The sequence below is a fragment of the Eufriesea mexicana genome, unplaced genomic scaffold (assembly GCF_001483705.2).
Source record: "Eufriesea mexicana isolate 0111107269 unplaced genomic scaffold, ASM148370v2 scaffold2928, whole genome shotgun sequence".
NCBI lineage: Eukaryota > Metazoa > Arthropoda > Insecta > Hymenoptera > Apidae > Eufriesea > Eufriesea mexicana.
The window spans coordinates 74,181-93,730 of record NW_016911035.1 but is presented as its reverse complement, the minus strand read 5'-3'; the positions used below and the strand labels follow the sequence as shown (position 1 = coordinate 93,730).

Here is a 19,550-nt window from a genome sequence, read left to right as displayed (position 1 = left end):
TATTAATTAATATCGATCTTACAAATTTTATGAAATGGAGTCACCTCTCGAGCACAAAGGGTTAACTTATAGATGAAACTCGTGAGATACATATTTATATAAAATTTGTAAAATTCGCAGGGATTATTTTCATTTAAGTGTAAAAGGAAAATTACAGAAACTGCAGTTAAAAATATATATGGCAGTTTCATTTATATGTTAATACTGTAAATTATGTTGTTTTTTAAATTGCTTTTTCAAGATGCCCGATTCGTTCCGTAGAAATAGGTATACAAGAAACGTCCATGGACCTAGTGTCAATAAGTGTATTTTAATGACTGACGATACGTTCTTGGGATTAGCGTTAACCTTCCATGGCGCCGGATGATTCTAGAATCATGTATCCCTGCATTGGGATTTCTTCAATTTATTCCAGCCATCGATATATCACTGTACCGTTGCGTTTAATCACCGGTATCGTGCAAACTCCTCGCATTATCGGCCGCGGTACTCTCCCATCTCCATTATTACCTCGCGTTTATTATTCGATTATGCTTATTATTCGCGCGTTTGTGCACCCTTAACCCTAAACTGTATAAACGAACGATTCCAGGGGTCATTGATACGAGAGAAGCGTCCTCGCTGTTGTCTCAGCGTCGATGATCGGCTTATTTAGGTTTAATTCGAGACGCGTTCGAGGACCAGCTGTCATAGAAGTATCGATGACTTATTTAGCTTCAGATCGAAATACGTTTAAAGAAATGCTTCTCGAATGGTCGTGATTATAGTCGCCATATCAGCGGCATTTTTGTTTAGATAGTTTAGAGAGAGAGTTTTGAGTTAGAATGCGATAGGCACGAGCTCGACGAGCTGTCTCTATTCCTATGACGTCGACCATTTTGTGCCAGTTTAATCCTAAACTATCGTCTAAACAAGAAGGCAACCGATACCGAGGAATACTTTACTATCATGCACGTTCGAGGAAATCTGCTATCGACGTATTTAGAAACGTAAAACTAAATAGCAGGTACCTTAACTTCTTTGCCAACAATATCGTGTTGGATTCGTGATAAGGACACCGGGCCAAATGACTACTTTCCTATCATCGAGGAACCTTCCTGCGAATGTATTTCGGCGTAAAATTAAATAAGTAGACAGCGATACCTCGATGACAACTGGTCCTTCATGCATTTCATCTTAATTACTTTGGCAAAAATGTCGTGTTGGATTCGTGATAAGGACACCGGGCTAAATGACTACTCTCCTATCATCGAGGAACCTTCCTACGAATGTATTTTGGCGTAAAATGAAATAAGTAGACATCGATACCTCGATGACAACTGGTCCTACATGCATTTCACCTTAATTTCTTCGGCAACGATATCGTGTTGGATTCGTGATAAGGATACCGGACCAAATGCCTACTCTCCTATCATGCCTAAGTCTCCTATCATCGAGGAATCTTCCTTTCGACGTATTTCAACGTAAAATTAAATAAGCAGACATCGATACCTCGATGACAACTGGTCACCTCGACCTCTTCGCCTGCAATGCTCGTGCAGTAAGGTCAAACGCGAGTATCACGTGCGAGAGCCGTGGTTCGTAGGTAGGGCCCAACGTAAATAACCTAGAGATCAGACACGCGCTTAATTTTCGCCAATGGCTTCCTGCCTAGGTCATGGGATTATTCTCGACATGTCTCGACGTGTGATCGACTTTGCCACTGACTATGACACGCCCATCGGGACTTAAATCGCAGTGCAAGGGGTTAAACTTAAGTAAACCGATCATCGACACAGCGCCATCGAGAATGCTGCTCTCCCCATATCAATGATCCCTAGAATCGCACGTTTCTCGCAGGATAAGTAAAATAAATTTTCCTTTCTCCGTCCAAAAAGTATTCGAATCACGGGGGGATTAACGCGTGTTCGGGAAGAGTTTCAGCGATCCTACGCTCCTCGCCGTCAATTGTGATTTCGCTTATCCGACATCCTCCATTAACCCTCGGATCGCGAGGTCACGTAGCGCGGAGGAACGCGAGTGGTCAGTCGCGTGCATCGCCGATGCAATTGGTTGCACGTCCCGCGCGCGATGCACCGAGCAGTTTCGTGGCTTTTTCTAGCGCGACTGATATCAGGTATTCATGGAAACACGCGCGAAAGACGCAGCATCGCGTGATAAATAAAAGAATCCATCCCGTTTAGCCAGCCATTTATCCATCCGCGATTCGATATTCAGAGCGGTTGGCGGGCGACCTGATGGACCTTGCGCGAGAAATCCGCGTTTGTCGATCGAACGGTATCGGCATACGAGAAATCGCCGGCTCGAGGACAAGTCGCGAAGGACGAGGGGCCCGGTGCGAGCAGGTGCAGTTTTCTGCGACGAATTCCTCGCGCCTGAATCAGAGCTCGCGGCGCAGAAATCTCGCGCGAATCTCGACGTTGTGAAACGCCTGACGAGCGCCGCGGATTCGCGCGGGTACGCGACGCCACGAGGACACAGGATCTACGAATTTCGTGCGGATAATAGCGAGGTGGTGATCGCCTCTCGCGATCGCCTCGGTTCCCTCGAACCTGACCCGGACCGGTACCAGCCGCCGTGTGCTCGTGAGGCTCTGGGCCTTTGTCTTCTCTCCATCGTGGCGTAATAGGAACGCGTTTCGAAACGCGGCATTGATTCTGACGATTCGCAGCAGCTCGAGAAAGTGTTTCTGAGGTTCGGGAGTACGTCGATTGCGAAGAATTCGGATTTTGAATGTTTGTCACTAGAGGTTTGCCTAGGGAACCCTAGGACTTCTTTTAAGTCTCTTGTTAGGTCTCGTGATTGTCGCCATTGATTCTGACGATTCACAGGAGCTCGAGAAAGTGTTTCTGAGGTTCGGGAATACGTCGATTGCGAAGAGTTCGGATTTTGAATGTTTGTCACTAGAGGTTTGCCTAGGGAACCCTAGGTCTCCTTTTAAGTCTCTTGTTAGGTCTCGTGATTGTCGCCATTGATTCTGACGATTCACAGGAGCTCGAGAAAGTGTTTCTGAGGTTCGGGAGTACGTCGATTGCGAAGAGTTCGGATTTTGAATGTTTGTCACTAGAGGTTTGTCTAGGGAACCCTAGGACTTCTCTTAGATCTCGTGATTGTCGCCATTGATTATGACGATTCACAGGAGCTCGAGAAAGTGTTTCTGAGGTTCGGGAGTACGTCGATTGCGAAGAATTCGGATTTTCAATGTTTGTCACTAGAGGTTTGCCTAGGGAACCCTAGAACTTCTGTTAGGTCTCGTGATTGTCGCCATTGATTCCGACGATTTATAATAGCTCATAAAAGTATTTGAAAGGTTCAGGAGTAAGTTAACTGAAAAATCCGGGTTCTGACCCATTGCGTTAGAGCAACGAGCCTAATTTATCGTGTTAATTCTCGTGATTGTACGCTAATAGTCTTATCTCGCGATAACTTTATTTGGCATATTTTACCAGATACAAAAATCGAGGAATTTCTGAAATGTTATCCAATCTTATCGTAAATGGGCGAGATGTATAAAAGTTGATTGAAGTTGAACATTGCTTCGACGTATAATTTTTCACGGTGAAATCGTAGTGTACGAAGGTAACGAAAGCATTCGTATGCGTAAAGGATGAAGAGTTAGATCGATTCTTTTTGTTTGCAAATATCGTTTCGCCTTGGTGAAATCGTTACTGGAAATTACAGTCCGACCTCTGTCTTCGTGTAATATAAAATTTTGTACAATATGACTGTATAATGATAGAAGACGAATGAAAATGCTTAATTTCTAGGCTCTCTCAGGCTATCGTGAAAGAACATTATATTCGGAAGAAAATTATAATCGGTAGGATCTATTATCTATCTATCTTCGTGAAAAAGATTTCCAGTCCATAAAAAAAATGCTCACCGAGCATGTAGATGAAATTCCGTGTATTATAGTATAGCGTGCCAATATCTCTTTTATCCTTCGTACGTGTCTTAATTATATTCATACCCTAGTGGATTCATGAACCCCATTAAACGAAGAAATAAAATAAGAAAATTTCCTTGCAGAGATTAAACTGGAAACCAAAGAAAAATGACTGAAATTTCGATATAAGATTCGGTATATCCCCCAAGCGTAAAATTCTTGTTTCCTTTCTCGCCAACTACCCAAACGATCTCTAAACGATCTCCAAACGATCTCCAAACGATCTGAAAACAATTTCCAAACGATCTCTAAACGATTTCCAAACGATTTACGAAAGAATTTCCAAACGATCTCTAAACGATGTTAAAACGATCTCGAAACGGCCGGTCGTCGCGGCGCTGGCTCGCGAGCGGATCGCGCGACCTCGTTCGGCGATTCGCGGGACAAATTGATCCGCTCGCGGCGAAATCTTCCAGCGGACTTTATCGCCGAGCTGGCGGCTCGCGCAGAAAACATCGGATGGAATTCAAGCGGCACGCAGTTTTAATTAGCGGTGGCAAACAGACGAGTCGCGTCTCGTATTAATTAATAAACCGAGTTGGCTGAGTGCCGGCGGCGGGGAGCAGCGTCGTCCGATGATTCACGCAGAAAGCGCTTTTCTCGAGATGGTTTACGCTACATAAGCCGCGGCTGAACCATCGCGTGCTCCCGGCGAAATAAAACTATCGGCATGGAATCCAGGTCACTCGGTAGCGCAACCCGCTTCTGCGATACACTCCGAGACAGCGATCGCGAGAAGATCGTCTCTCTCTGGAATTCTCTCGAATTCTCTCGAATTCCCTGGTTGGCGACAAAAACGGCAGAGAATATAAAACGAAACTGCCTATCCGGAATGGCGGAAAAACCGAGCACAGTCTCTCGGGGTTTAGATAAATACCTAAAATACAACCGCGAGACCTAGCGTCCGAGTAGACAGCCATAACCGGCGTTTTTTCGGCATTCGGAGAACAAAACTCTCTCCTTTTTGCCGAAAAGAGAGCGGTAAAGAGCGACAACGTTGTTAGACTCTTGAAATTTTCACCTAAGGTGCATATTTCGCACCCTAAGATACCTGGGGTACATAATTCGCACGTAAATTTGTAAAGAGCGACAACGTTGTTAGACTCTTGAAATTTTCACCTAAGGTGCATATTTCGCACCCTAGGGGTACATAATTCGCACGTAAATCATCCCCTCGCGCTATCGTCTAAGGGGGTCCTCTACTATGTAGGATCGAGGAAATCGATTCTTTTTTCTTCTTCTTCTCAAAGTACAGGTTTTCAACATTACTTTCCGTAAATATCAGTCTCGAACTCTTACAAATAGCGGAATTATAGTTATTTCCCTTCGTTCGTATAGAAACGTAAAAAATTAAACGCGTGTTTCACAAACTGCCCATGATTTTTCAAACAGCGTTCGACAGATTAGCACGAAATTTTGCACAAATATTCGACACACTAGTGGCTATGATTCCTACTAAAAATTATTTAAAAATTCGCATTCTTTCTATTTTTTTCATACTCGTATACTCGAAAAGAGAGTGAAGAAATCGGTAGATACAATCACAAGTGCCGCCATTTTTTTATTTACCGATATTTTTTATTTTTTTTTAGTACCAATCACAGCTGTACTCGTATTTAACAAGAATGCCGTTGAGTTTTTTTATTTTGGATAATAGAAAATGCCTGAATCATGGACACCATGGATAACGGATTTTTAAGAAGACCTTCGATAAAATTGCTCGTAACTCCGCCATTTTCCAATCTTTTTAAACGAAAAATGCAAGACAGGTGGTCCAAAACTGTACAAACAAGCCCAGTTCATTTCGAAGCATAAGCTCTTAATGGTTCGTTTCGACAATATTTCAAAGACAGCGGAGGAAAATGATACCTCGACGGAGTATTTGCTTTATTCCGTGCACGATAAATTGGATAAAAATTTCAAAAATCCTTCGAATTCTATTGAATATACCTTAGTTCGGCGAACTTTACGTTTAGACCTCTTATAACACCCCCGTTTACCTTACGAATGGGTGAAAATTTCAATAGAATAGGTGGTAGCAAAGGAGAGGACCAGCAGTGGGTCCTGGGACGCGCGTATCGCGTGGTTAAATTACATGGTCAAGGCTGCGAAAGTAAGGTCTTTCCATTAGAGCGGGTCTCGCAGGCGGCAGATATATCTTAAATTATTCGCGAAACGTTGGGCCCGGGTGAGTCGTAGATCCTGGCGCAGGAAAAATAAAAGCAAGCTCGAGCCGTGGTCGCCGAGAACTATCAAGAGCAGGTGTTCGATACGAGGAACGAGCGCACCTGCCCTGACAGATTTCGCAAGATCGCAGAGATGCTGCTGCCCGGTGTCCATTTCGGCGCCAGCCACGAAGAAACCCACAAACGACTAACAAACCCACTGGCATAAAGAAAGACAGAGAGAAGGAGAGAGAATGAGATAGACAGGACGAAAGATTTATTCGTCTAGGACAGTTAGGTATGCACCGGTAAGAGCGTTTACGCGGAGAGACGCGGTTACAGTTACTCGCGAGAACGCGTTACCGGTACACACACGCGTGCGTGCACCTGTGTGCGATGGAGACCACTCGGCCTCGGCGAAACGGTATTTCGGTATTTTTTCCACGGGGGCGAAAATTCAGCCGACTGCGTTTCCGCGAATCTATCCCGACCGACTGCGTAATGGCGGTAAGCCGAGCGTCGCGCGTCCACGCGTCGCCGACTCCCCGCGTGTCCGCGCCGCGATCGCGATACACAGCCGCGATACAGCCGGTGGCGAATCGTTGCGGGCCCGATAACACGTTTACGGGGAATTAACGCGGTTTCCTTGGACTCGTGCGTGAAAGCGAGATCGAGAAATCGATACCGATATACCGGAGCGGAGCAGAGAGGAAAGAAGCGGAGAGGAGAGGTGTTACGTGCGGCAAGAGCGGGCGATATCGGGGAGATTTCGTGGCGAGATGGTCGTATATTCCGCTTGCCCGAGAGAGAACACTTTCGTTCTCGCGCGGAATAAACGAACGGTCCGGTTTACTCCGTTTCCAGTGGATCTAGGCGAACCGTTGCGCGCCTCTGGAAAGATCGCTATCCTGATTTCGTTAAGTGGCACAATGGGCGTAGCCTGCGTGTAAAAATACACTTTTCCAGGAAATTAAATGCACGCCTTTCTCGACCGAGCTTTATACACTCGGACTAGAAACGCAGCGGGATCGATAGGCGCGAGTCGGCGGGGATTATTGCGGCCGAGATAATCGGCCTGTGAAAAATCCACGCCGATAAGCCCTTTTCCGTGGATCCGCTCGAGCCGTGGCCGATCGAGCAGAGCGGGAAATAGGAAAGGACCTGGGCGTTAAACGGAAATGAAAGGAAGAGGCGCGATCTCTCTCTTTCGCGCGCAGTGCCGTATCTAGTGCATGACAGCTGCCGGGGTTGCTCAATCGAGGAAATATCAAGTTTCGTCTAGCTGGCAGCATTTCGCGATACACTCACACGCTTATGCGATTCGGCGAGAGCGACAGTTCGAACTTTCCATGGCGCCAGCCTCTGCCACTTGGCAGACTCCGACTCGCGGCTTTGACGATTCGAATTTCCAGATAACGTTTAAATAACGTCGGATTGGCAGTGAAGAGTAGGAGACTTTCGGATCATCCGGTTCTCTTCGCGAGTTGTATGTCGAGCGTATCGAGCATCCCGATGCACGTGCGTTTGGCATTCGTCGCTTCGAATTTCCAAGTAACTTCGAAATAACGTTTAACTAATGTCAAAGTAACGTCGAAACGACCGTGAAGAGCACGAGACTTCTGGATCATCCGGTTCTCATCGCCAGTCGTATGCCTAAAGTATATCGTGCGACGCACGTGCGTTTAGTATTCGCCGCCCTGAATTTCGAAGTAACGTCGAAATAACGTGGAAATAGCGTCTAAGTGACGTGAAATTAGTCATGAAGAGCACGAGATTTCCGGATCATCCGGTTTTCTTCGCGAGTCGTGTGCCTAGAGTGTACCGAGCATCCCAACGCACGTGCCTTTTAGTATTTGCCGCTCCGAATTTCGAAGTAACGTCGAAATAGCGTCTAAGTGACGACGAATTAGCCGTGAAGAGCACAAGACTTCCGGATCATCCGGTTCTCTTCGCGTGTCGAATCCTGAGCGTACCGAGCGTCCCGATGCACGTGCGTTTGGTGTTCGCCATCTCGAATTTCCAAATAACGTCGAAATAACGTCTAACTGATGTCAAAGTAACGTCGAATCGACCGTGAAGAGTACGAGACTTCCAGATCATCAGGTTCTCTTCGCGAGTCGTATACCTAGAGCGTATCGAGCGTCCCGACGCATGTGCATTTAGTGTTGTTCTCCGTCAATCGACATCGCGATCCGTCTGCACGCTGAGTAACGACAGTCGCGTCATTGTCGGTGAATCAATTGAATTTAATAATCGAGTCGCAGATCGTGTTCCGCGGAAAAAACTCGGGGCGAGTGTACTCGCGATTACGCGCCGAGCGATTCATCGCTGATTCATTAACGCGTTTCCTCGGACGATAAGTCTGGACGAGTTCGCGGAAACTCGTAGCGGAAAGAATAGTAGAGCGAAGGAGTATTACGTGTACCGCGTCTAATACGAGGCTTCTTAAAGTTTTTCATACGTATGTAGGTACATACGTACAGTCGTACGCGAAAGTATTCGATGGTTTACATTCGATAGAGAAATTAAAGAGAAATACTTAAAAGAAATTAGATTAAAGAGAAATATTTAAAACGATGTGGTACACGTAGTAAGAAGGAAATATCGTATTCGTAAAATTGGAAAATAATTCAACAACGTATGCGATGTGACGTTACAATTCATCGGAGATATGGACCGCGGTGGCGCTAGTGAGTTGAACGAAAAGGTCGTCTTAAGGCTGTCGCGCGCAATTACCGAAAATTACTCTGTTTCTTAATTACTCGTGGTACTTTTTGTTAACATTACGCGTTGCTTGTGCAATACTTCTCCGATTCACCGACACTCCATATTTATGATAACTGTATCTCGAGTATTACACGTACAGTTGTTGAATACTTTTCTAATTTTGCTCGTATAATTCCCAGAGTTCCTTCTTGATATACGCGTGATTATCGTTTCAAACGTCTCGGTGTAACGCGTGTGTATCGCTTTTTAAAAGCAGCACGTGTAAACGTTGAATACTTTCACGTACGAGTGTACACAAGTACGAAAGTATAAATAAACACACGTAAACGTTAATTGATAGCGAAAGATAGTAATTTCAAACGATCCTTGGTTATATATACCGTCGTTATGATAATAATAATAACAGTCCTCCGGTTGCACAGTCTTTACCGTCTTCGAATCGCAGCGCGCGCGCGCGCGAGGAGATCGAAAACCGCGCGTTCCACCTGTCCCATCGAGCGGCATAAGCCGATCTGGAGCGCATTCTCGTTATCGACCTCTCGAACTCCTCGCGATTATAACGTTTGCAACTATTTGTTCGGACAAAAAGGCATTTACGAGGAGCAAAAAGGTTGTCGCGAGCCGAAGAAGCTCCATATCCGGTGCGAGTTATTCGTCCGGACGATAGACGCGGAGTTAAACGAGAGGCAGGAACGACTCTATCGCCGATCCGATCCCTACACTATCGCGTACGCTCGTTACGATTTCCCATTGGAGAAATAAAAAGCGAAACGTCGAGATTCCTAATGGGTCTCTCACTCACCTTCTCCTTATCCTTCTCCTTTTCCGTCGCGTCGTCCTTATCCTTGTCTTTATCCTCGGCCACGTCCGTGTGCGGCGCTATTCCATTGGTGGTGGGCTTCGTGTCGGTCTCCTCGATCCTTTCCAGCTTGCCATCGCCAGGTGCGGCGGCATCCCCGACACCTCCTTCGGCGGGCAACCCCTCCTTCTTCGGAGTCGTCGTTATATCCACGGACCTTCTGCTCTGTCTCGCTCCCATCTTTCCTCTTTTTGCCTCTCTATCCCCTTCTGGCTCACCTGTCTCTCGTTCGCGCTTCCCGGATGCTGTGATCAGGTGTCGCGCGTCGTATAAAACTGACCTGCAATCAAGCGGCGAAAGTGAGCGAATCTCTGGCGCAACAGTCTGGACAAAGGACGCCACTGGCTGCGGGGAACACGCCGTTTATCAGCCCTCCCCGTTCCTCGCTTATCGATTCGACAACAGGTCGACGCGTACACCACGTGACCGGAAAGATTCGCGAGAAAACACGGAGAAGGCATCTCGCGAATCTCCGCTAACAAATTCGAAGTTTTACACGTGCAATTACCGATTTTCGTGACTAGCAATTTCCACGACTACCGATTTCCGCGACAACCCATTTTCGCGACTACTGATTTTCGCGATTACCTATTTCCGCGATTACCGATTTTCGCGACAACCGATTTCCGCGACAACCGATTTCCGCGACAACTGATTTTCGCGGTTACTAATTTCCGCGACAACCGATTTTCGCGATTACCGATTTCCGCGACGACCGATTTCTAGGACAACCGATTTCAGCGACATCCGATTTTAGCGACTACCGATTTCCGCGACTACCGATTTTCGCGAATCGATCGAGAGGTATCCACGACGCGTTTGTCTCGACATCCGATTTTAGCGACTACCGATTTCCGCGGCAACCGATTTTCGCGAATCGATCGAGAGGTATCCACGACGCGTTTGTCTCAACGGAATTAATCGGTGGATCGAAACGAATCGGACGATACGACGCGAATAATCTCGATAAACCGGCGTCGTATCGGTATGCGGGTAGACCGGTAGCGTGATACGCGATTCGCCGTGACTGGAGCGCGGCGCGACTTCTGGATTCGCGGCATGGCGCGGCGCAGGTGCACGCAGCTCGAGGAGATGGCTCGCGGTGGAGAGCGAGTTCGGTAGCGAAACCTTCGTACGAGGCTGTTTCGCTGCCATACACGGCCGATGGAAGAAATCGCGAGGCATACCGGTGATAATGAATAATATATGAACTCGGCGCACGGGAGACAAAGAGAAAAAGAGAAAGGGCATACAGCGACGCGACACGCTTCGCGAGAAAGGAATTCCTCGGGAATTAAACGTCGAGGCTGACCGGTGCCGGGGGAAGATTCAGACGTTCGCGTCGGCTCCTGTCCGATTCTCCGAGCGATTTGCGCGAATTAGCGAGATCGGCGCGAAAGTGACGCGTGGGGAAAAAGAAGAACGCGATTATCGCGCGGAGAAAATAGGCTGAGAGCGGTTAAAAGAGCGGGACGCCGGTTAACGGTGCCGAGGTCGATCCGGAGCTTCTCTCGCGGCGGAGGAGGAAGCGATCCGTTGCGTTCGAGCGAGGCCTGCGAAAAACTGGCACGGCGAGGCGAAGTCGAACACGAGAGCAGGCGCATTCGCGTGTAAGACGCGTTTAAAGAGCACGTGGAGTGGCTACGCACCGATGCCCAGCTCGCGGCCGCGATGCGTAACGCATCTGCGGCCAGGACCGGCAGTGTACTCTTTGCGTCTGCAGCGACTGGGGAGAAAAATCGAGATCTAGATTGTCGGATAGACTCGCCAACGATGCAGCAGCGTGTTCGACGACCGATCTCTCGCATCGCTAACTCGAAGCTGCCGCGAGGCGTTCCGCGAGGCGAGTCTGGATTTCCTCGAGAGCGCTGTTCGCGGGTCGCGAGTAACGCGGCTCGGATTTTCGATAAGATGAGAGTAGGTGGATCGAATAGGAGTCGGCTCTGTTTGCTTTCGGACCGCGTGAATCTCGGGAGCAATCGCGAAGCCGATGGCCGAGGCTACTCTGCACGCGTTTCCCGAAACGGAGGTAGCGTAGCGTATATCGCCGGGGTCGAATAACAGCGTTTGACCCTGGCAGTCCATTCGCGGTGCATTGCACTTTCCAGCCGCGTTCTAGCTTGCACCGCGCTTGCGCTAATGCGTCCGCAGTTTGTCGGTCTCTCGTGTACCGGGTGGTTGTCGGACACCATCGCGAAGGTTAAGGGATCCATCGATCCGTATCGCGTACGCGAGAAACGTAACAGGTGCTAGTCTTTTTGGAATTTTCCGAATTTTCCAAATAGATTGGGGCACAGTTTGCTGGATCAGAGGAAACGTCGCGATAATTCGATAGAATTATCACGAAAACGCGAATCTTTCGCGAAGTTTTACCAGCCAGGGAAGTACTGCGAGGATTCCTAGGGCGAAATGCCGGGGACGGAAAAAGGCAGGGAAAGGGCTGGGAAAGGACAGGGAAACGAGGAGCAGGAAGCGCGCAATTAGTCTGGATCGTATATTAGACAGGAGGAAGAGGCTGGACAAATATTTACGTAGCTAGGTCCCTGTCGAGTGCAGCGAACACATGCACCCGCGAGGGCACTCGGGATGCCTACGACTATGGTAAAAAATAGATTCGGTATGGGCGAGTTAGACCGGGAAAGTGGAGCGCGAGTAGCGAGGTGAAAACACGTGTCGGACTTTCCGCCCGTGGGAAGCGTGCAATCATCCCGCGGGAAAAATAGCCTTTCCTCGCCAGACTCTAACCTACGATTTATCTCTCTGCTTCGCCACCCTATATTTAGTCCATCTCGTCGGTCGCGAGTCGCGTCGCCGTTGGATAACGACCGGCACCACCCGTTCCCAGTTTTCCCTCCTCTCTCCCAGCGAATTTCCGTTTTCCCTCCTCTCTCGCAGTAAATTTCGGTTTCCCCTTGTCCTTCCCAGTGAATTTTAATTTTCCCTCGTCTCGCCCAGCAAATTTCTGTTTTCCATAGTCTCTCCCAGCGCATTCCTGTTTTCCCTCTATCTCCCAGCAAATTTCGATTTTCCTTTGTCTTTCCCAGCGAATTTTAATTATCCCTCGCCTCTTCCAGCGAATTTCTGTTTTTCATAGTCTCTCCCAGCGAATTCCGGTTTTTTCCCTCGTATCTCCCAGCAAATTTCGATTTTCCCTTGTCCCTCCCAGCGAATTTTGGTTTCTCCTCTGTCTTTCCCAGCGAATTTTAATTGTCCCTCGCCTCTCCCAGCGAATTTCTGTTTTTCATAGTCTCTCCCAGCGAATTCCGGTTTTCCCTCGTATCTCCCAGCAAATTTCGATTTTTCCTTGTCCCTCCCAGCGAATTTTGGTTTCTCCTCTGTCTCTCCCAGCGAATTTTGGGATTTTCCTCATCTCTCCTAGCGAATTTCGGTTCTCCCTTGTCTGTCCCAGTAAATTTCGGTTTTCCTTTCTCCCTCCCAGCGAATTTTGGTTTTCCCTCTTTTTTCTCAGCTAATTCCGGTTTCTCATCGTCTCTCCAAGCGAATTCAGGTTTTCCATCGTCCCTTCCAGTGAATTTTGGTTTTCCCTCGTCTTTCCCAGCGAATTTCTGTTTTTCCTCGTCCCTCCCAGCGAATTTTCGCCACGACCGCCAGCGAAAGAGCGCGTCGTGTCAGATAATGGAGCGCGAAAGGAAGTCGGTCGCCATCGAGCCCGCTTATTCCATCGATTCACGCTTCGAATACCGGTTCAACGACTCGCTCCGGTAAGAATCGTTTTTCCGCGAACGGGGCAAACAGCCAAGGGAATCGTGTCATTCCTCTGACTCACGGGACGCGTTTTCTTCCGCGCATTTTTCTCCAGGAAACCGCGAGATTCCAGCCCCGTCACTTTTCCATCCCGATCGCGGCGTCTCGAGGTGGTCGGTCGGAGAAAGAGGACGGGGACGAGTAATTATCCGTGGTTCGAGCGAGCGAATAAAACGCTCGGCGAGATTTCTTTCTGCAGATTCGCTCAATAGATTAATAAGCGCATTCAGAGGTCACTGCCGTCGAAGACTATTACGGCCTCGACGAGCGTGTCACGCCGACACGCGGCCTATGGGAAACTAAATTCCAACGGCATGCACGCTCGACAACCGCGCTAATGAGAAAATGTCCGCGACATCGTCGCCGAGGCACGCGCGATCGCGCGGAACGCCGAATTCCATGGAAACGATAACGATAACGCGTTCGACGCGCGTGTTTACTCGCGCTGACTCAGGTGCTCGGTTAATCGCTGTTCAAACGAACTTCGCGCGGTGTCGAGATACCACCACCGGTACCCGAGGACTTTGTTCGGGACCGACGATCTCGCGGATCCTCGGGATCGGTGAGTAACGCGGGGTCGGGTCGTGGAATAATCAGCGGGGAACCAGGGCCGGAGAAAACATGGGCTTAAATAGATGGAAAAAAGAGGGAGTGAAAAGCGGAAGAGGAAAAAAAGAAAATTGTTTTTCCCGGTCGAGCTGTGCGTGCGAGAGCAGACTGCAGCCTCGGTTCCCACGAAGTAACGGGGCGGGAGTAACGCTCAATCAATCGCGCGTTATTTTCGCAGGACTAACGCTCCCTGACATAGCACTCGCAGCGCAGGCGGGGATGTTAGGCGAATAATGGACGGTCGAGAAAAGGACATCTGCCGCTGTTCTCGAAATCGAGAATCACGATCACGGGGCGACCTGGCGACGACAACGCCGACGCCGACGGGGATGACGAGGACTACGTAGCCGGCCCGTATTCAGGCGCGTGTCCCGCATGCGTGAACGAATCCGGCGCGGCGCACGTGCGTGCGTGCGTGCGTGCGTACGTACGTACGTACGGGAAGGATGAAAATCGTCGCGGTTTCGACGCAAAGGGCCAACGAGGAAAGCTGTCTTTCTCTTTCACCCTGCGACGCGCGGCAGGGTGCGAAAGGTGAGGCGCGGAGGCCAGCAACGGGGTACGCCCGGGTGGAGCGTGGGCTTAAAAATACGCGCATATCCGGAGTAGTACGTGGATCTATTTTCGGTGCGTCGCGCGCGTGTGCACCCTTCGCGCGTGTAAACACCGCGCGGCGCGGACCTTGCCCGCCAAGGGTGAAAGTCCCTGCGAGCCGAATTCAAAGGCGTTGGTAAACACGAAGAGAGAGAGAGAGAGAGAGAGAGAGAGAGAGAGAGAGAGAGAGAGAGAGAGAGAGAGAGAGAGAATGAATGGAAAAGTTTTACGTAGAGAATTATTCGAAACAAGAGAAAGAAGAGAGAAAGAGAAAGAGAGAGAGAGATATATAGGGGGAGGGAGAATGGTCGAAACCTATTCGTTTGGACGTTTGACCAGCGATCGATGTTCGCAAGAAAGAGACGAGAAAAAAGGAGGTGAAGTGGGGATAAGAGAGAAAAAGGAGGAAGGAGGGAAGGGAAGAGGACAGTTTTCTGGCGAAAAACCGGTCGAGCCGCGAGGCGTTTCAAAGGCACTCGACGTGGCGTGCACGTCTGCCTAAGCAGTCGGAACAGCTCTTTTCTTCGTTCTCGTAAACGAGAGAAAGGCAGATGTGGGCAAGTTAACGACCCGTTATCGCGTGGATGGCGTGGACTTGCCACTGCTGAAACTGGTTGCCGTCGATCGCGGCGCAAGGAGGGAAAAAGGCAACGGGGGCCAGGAAGGAGCGCGGTAGCGTAAATCGCGACCGCCGATGGACGCCGTGGCCGGGCTTCGCTGCGAAATCGCTCGAATTCGGCAACCGGCAGGCCCAAAGAAATCCAACGAGGCTACCTTCCGACCACGAAGAACGGCAAGAATAAAAAGAACAAGTAAAAGAAGAAGCAGAAGAGAAGAAGAAGAAGAGACGAAGGAGAGAGAGAGAGAGAGAGAGAGAGAGAGATCGTGGATCTCGGACGAGAGGTGGAAGGAGCCCCGAAGGAAAAGAACAGGCCAAGATGCATGGACGGACTGGCCTGCTAGTCCGACCAGCGTTTTCTCGGCCTTTCTCCACCGGCTGCCATTCCCCGAGCGACAACAATCGCTTCCGTGGAAGCCTTGACTGCGTTTTAAATGCACGGCAGGTAGAGGCCTGCTATGCAAAATCGGCACAAAGGAGAGAGAGAAGGGGGAGAAACACTGTAGGTAGGCAGGCAGACACGTCGCCTCTGTTTAAGGCACCCGGCTTGGCAAGAACGTATCTCCTTTCTATCCCTCTCCTCCTCTTTTGCCATGGTAACAGCGAACGCTAAATCCGCGAGAGCGGGCAAAGTCTTCCGCGAGTTTTCTCGCTGCGCCACGATCAGTCGTAGTCCCGAGTTTCCCGATCCGATGGTCCCGTGATTACGCGAACGATCGAGGAGAAACGATGGAAAAGCTGGACGGAACACGCGAATAGCACGCGCGAGGCCAGGCCGATCGGCGAGATTCCGATGGATCGTGCCCAGAGGGAAAGGTCACACCGGTAGTAGTCTCTCGAAATCGTGCGTATGGTCGATCGTTCGGGGGTTAATACCGGGCGAGTGGTGGGGGAAGGAATCAAGATGGCGTAACCGGCCGCTGCTCCCAACGATTCTTCGATCGCGAACGCGACCGTGCGTGGCTTTTCCGACCGATCACGGCTACGTGTAACGCTCGGTGTCTCTCCTCCACACGCCACGACCGGATACGATACGATACGATACGATACGATAGGCGACTTGGCGATTTTCAAACTATCCGTTTCGACGAATTCGTGCGAGAAACGAAAGGCGAAGAACCGTTGGAGAGCGAGACTGGAATCGAGAGCCGGCTCCGCACGGTGCTCTCGCTATATCGATTGATGCTGCCCATTTTCAAAATGGCGCGGGGGTACACACTCGAAATCCCGCTCGACGCGCGATGCTACTACGCGTGGAGCGCGTGACTCTGGGTTTTCGTGGAAAGCGGCGGAGGGTAGGAGAGAAGGACGTGGTCCGAAGGATACGCGTGGGGTGTAGTATCGGGTCGACGAACGGAAAAGCAGGAGAGGGTGGCGGCGCGTCGAATCGAATACCGGCGGCACGTAGCGCGCGACACGCGGCGACGAGGTGTGCACCGTTCACAGGGAGCGCGCGCGACCCGGCGAAAATAACGGGCGGACTGGAGCGGAATGGAGCGGAGAAAAAGGATCGCGGGGTGTGCTTTGGTACTGGTACTGGTGCTACTCACCTCGGTAGTCGAGGGCGTCGTAAGTGGCGCGACGAGGCGAAATTTTTCCGGTGGAGGAGCGTCCCTCGTCGCTGCTCCGCACAAGAAACACACTGGATATATTATTCCGAGAGGAGGAGGCGCGGTGGTGGCGGCAGTAGTGACGGTGGCGGGCGTGTAGCACGATGCGTGGCGTCTAGACAGATACGAGAGTACGAGAGGTGAAGCGACAGCGGCGACCACGACGACGAACGACGATGACGACGAACGATAGAGGCAAGAGGAAACGGAACACCGAAGTCGCCTACAACAACAGTCAGGCACAGACAGCGAGCAGAGGCTTTTAGCGGGAGCGCGTTCGCGAACTCATCCACTTGGCTCGGTAACGCGCGACCGACTGGCGAGAGAAGCGGAGGGGAAGCGGCGTCCGTCTGTCGGTCCGTCTGTCCGTCCGTCCGACCGTCTTTCTGTCACCAACGTATCGCTCGCTCGTTCGCTCTCGCTCGCTAGCCGCTCGCTTTTTCCTTTTCTCTCTTTCGCTTTCCCTCCCTCTCTCACTCTCTTATTCACGCGCGCGCGCGAGCGCGTTCACTCTCTTTCCTTCTTTCTTTCTTCCTTCCTTCCTTTCCTTCTCTCTCCCACCCTTTCCTTTTCCTCTAGCCCTCGCTCGCTCGCTCGCTCCCTTTCTCGCTCGCACACACGCACACACGCATACACTCTCTCGCTCCCGTCCCCCCTTTTCCGCTATCCTGTCCGTTCCTTCTCCCTGCTCCTGCCACTTTCTCTCTCTCACTCCCGTCTACCTCTTTCTCTCTCTTTCTCCCTACACTTATGCTCCTCTGCCTCGAAAATCTCTCCCGATTTTTCTTCTCGTACCCTCGCGCGCGTACGAGACCCACGCACGCACACTTGAAAACTTGGAAAATCACACATACGCACGTACGTATACAGAGAGCGTAGAGGGCGACGTACACCGTCGTCGTTTTCACCTTCCCGACGAGATTGCCGGCGAGTCGTCGTCGCGACGTACGCGACGGAGCGGATTGAATCGCGAGACGCGAAGACTCACCCCCGGTGACGAGAGAAGCGTGACGACCAATCGGCAGGCACAGGACGATTATCGCGAGTCCCCGGACTACGCGGAGCCAACGATCGATCGTTTCGCGTTTCCTCTCTCTTCGCTCCGATCTCTCGGCTCGGCGCGGCGCGGCGCGGCACGGCCGTTCCTTTGTTCCCGCCGAACGGAGTTTCGGCTGCGTTCGCGTACCTCCTCTCTCTTTGTCCCGAGGAAGTCGAGCGTGGGGAGGGCCCGGCTAACACGCACAAACTGGTAAAAATCGGCCAACCAACGACACCGATCTTCTCCGCGAATGCTTCTTCTCCAACAAAGGACCACAACGATCACGGCGACACAATGACGATCGTTGCTTCGCGCGAACGCGCGTGCCCAGCCCGTTCTTCCCTTCGCCTTTCCCCTATACTCGCGTTCGCGTATATCCCGTTCACTCTCCAACAACCGAGCGCCGCTCCGTGTAACCGCGATCCGCACTGCTCCACGGTCAGAGAAAGAATGAGCTCCGGGATAGACGGGAGGCAGGAGCGTACCGGCTCAGCCCGGCACCCCGGGACTCGGTTCGGATGGTGGCAGCCCTGCTCGAGCTCGCCAAGAAACTCGGGGTATGGGGGTTCCGCTGTACAGGGCGGGGTCCTGTCACGAAGGGCTCCCTACCTCCTCCGATCGCGACCGACAACGTGCCGCTCCGGAACGGAATCTACGCGTTTTCAGGGTCAGCTCTTTTTCGACTACGCCACACGGTGTAACCCACCACTCCCCGCGATTCCACGATTCCCGATTACCTGCTGATCCACGGGATTCCACGTGCCACGACGTTTCTCTCGATCCAGCTTGTCCCGAGCGTGTGTATACCGAACAAAACACGCCGGTTAGCATTCGGATACGAGTCCCAGCGTCGGTTAACGACCTACCGTAACGCGTTTCGACCGAATTTAACGAGCGGCAGGAAATCGATTCGAGAAACTCGAACGACGCTCGAGGAATCGCGAATTTACCGCTGTCAACGCGCTCCTTTCTCTTTCTCTCCCCCTCTCTCTCTCTCTCTCTCTCACCTTATTTTTATTTTCCTTCCTCCTCCTCTTATTCTTCTTCTCCCGTATCTCTTTTTTTCCAAAGCAATTAGAGTCGCGAGATTATCCGGACGACCGCCCCCTGTCCCGTAATCTCCGGCGATTGCACAGCGCGTTCTACCTGGAAATCGTCGGTTGTTTGGACAACTACGGTGGTCGTTGGAGCGAAACAAAATACGTATACCTGCCGTTGCTCTCGCCTACGACCGGACACACAGCGCTGCGCGAGAGCCGCCTTTCGCCTTTCGTCGCGGTGACTAATGCGAAAAACGGCACCGGAGGAACGCTCCGACGCCGACACCGGCACCGACATCGTCGGGCCTCGTCCAGCCGCGAGAGAGAGTTAGATAACAGTTCGGCGCGTCCGGAATTTCGGAATTCCGACTAGGCACACCGCGCGCGGCCGGTCGAGCCGTTCAACTCTCTCTCTCTCGTCCTTCAGAGACTTCGATGCGTCGCGCCGCGTCGCTTTTCGACCAGCGCGAGGTAAAATCCCTGCACCCCTCGCGAGCATAGGTCCCCCCCGCCCCCAGCTGCAGTGTCCTCGCATCGATTTTCGAACTACGTGCGGGAACACTCGTCTGGTCAACTT

At 50.9% G+C, this 19,550-nt stretch overlaps 1 protein-coding gene across 1 annotated transcript in view; it reads right to left on the bottom strand.

The window, feature by feature from the left end:
• LOC108550777 (calphotin) overlaps positions 1–17,197 on the bottom strand; it is a 58,196-nt gene extending 40,999 nt beyond the window's left edge. The window contains exons 1-2 of the mRNA XM_017904634.1: positions 16,835–17,197; positions 9,641–9,977 (exon numbers count right to left, since the gene is read on the bottom strand). Coding sequence (XP_017760123.1) covers positions 9,641–9,877 — 237 coding nt within the window. The 5' untranslated portion in view covers positions 9,878–9,977; positions 16,835–17,197. The remainder of the gene's footprint in view (positions 1–9,640; positions 9,978–16,834) is intronic.
• Between the last annotated feature and the right edge of the window lie 2,353 nt (positions 17,198–19,550).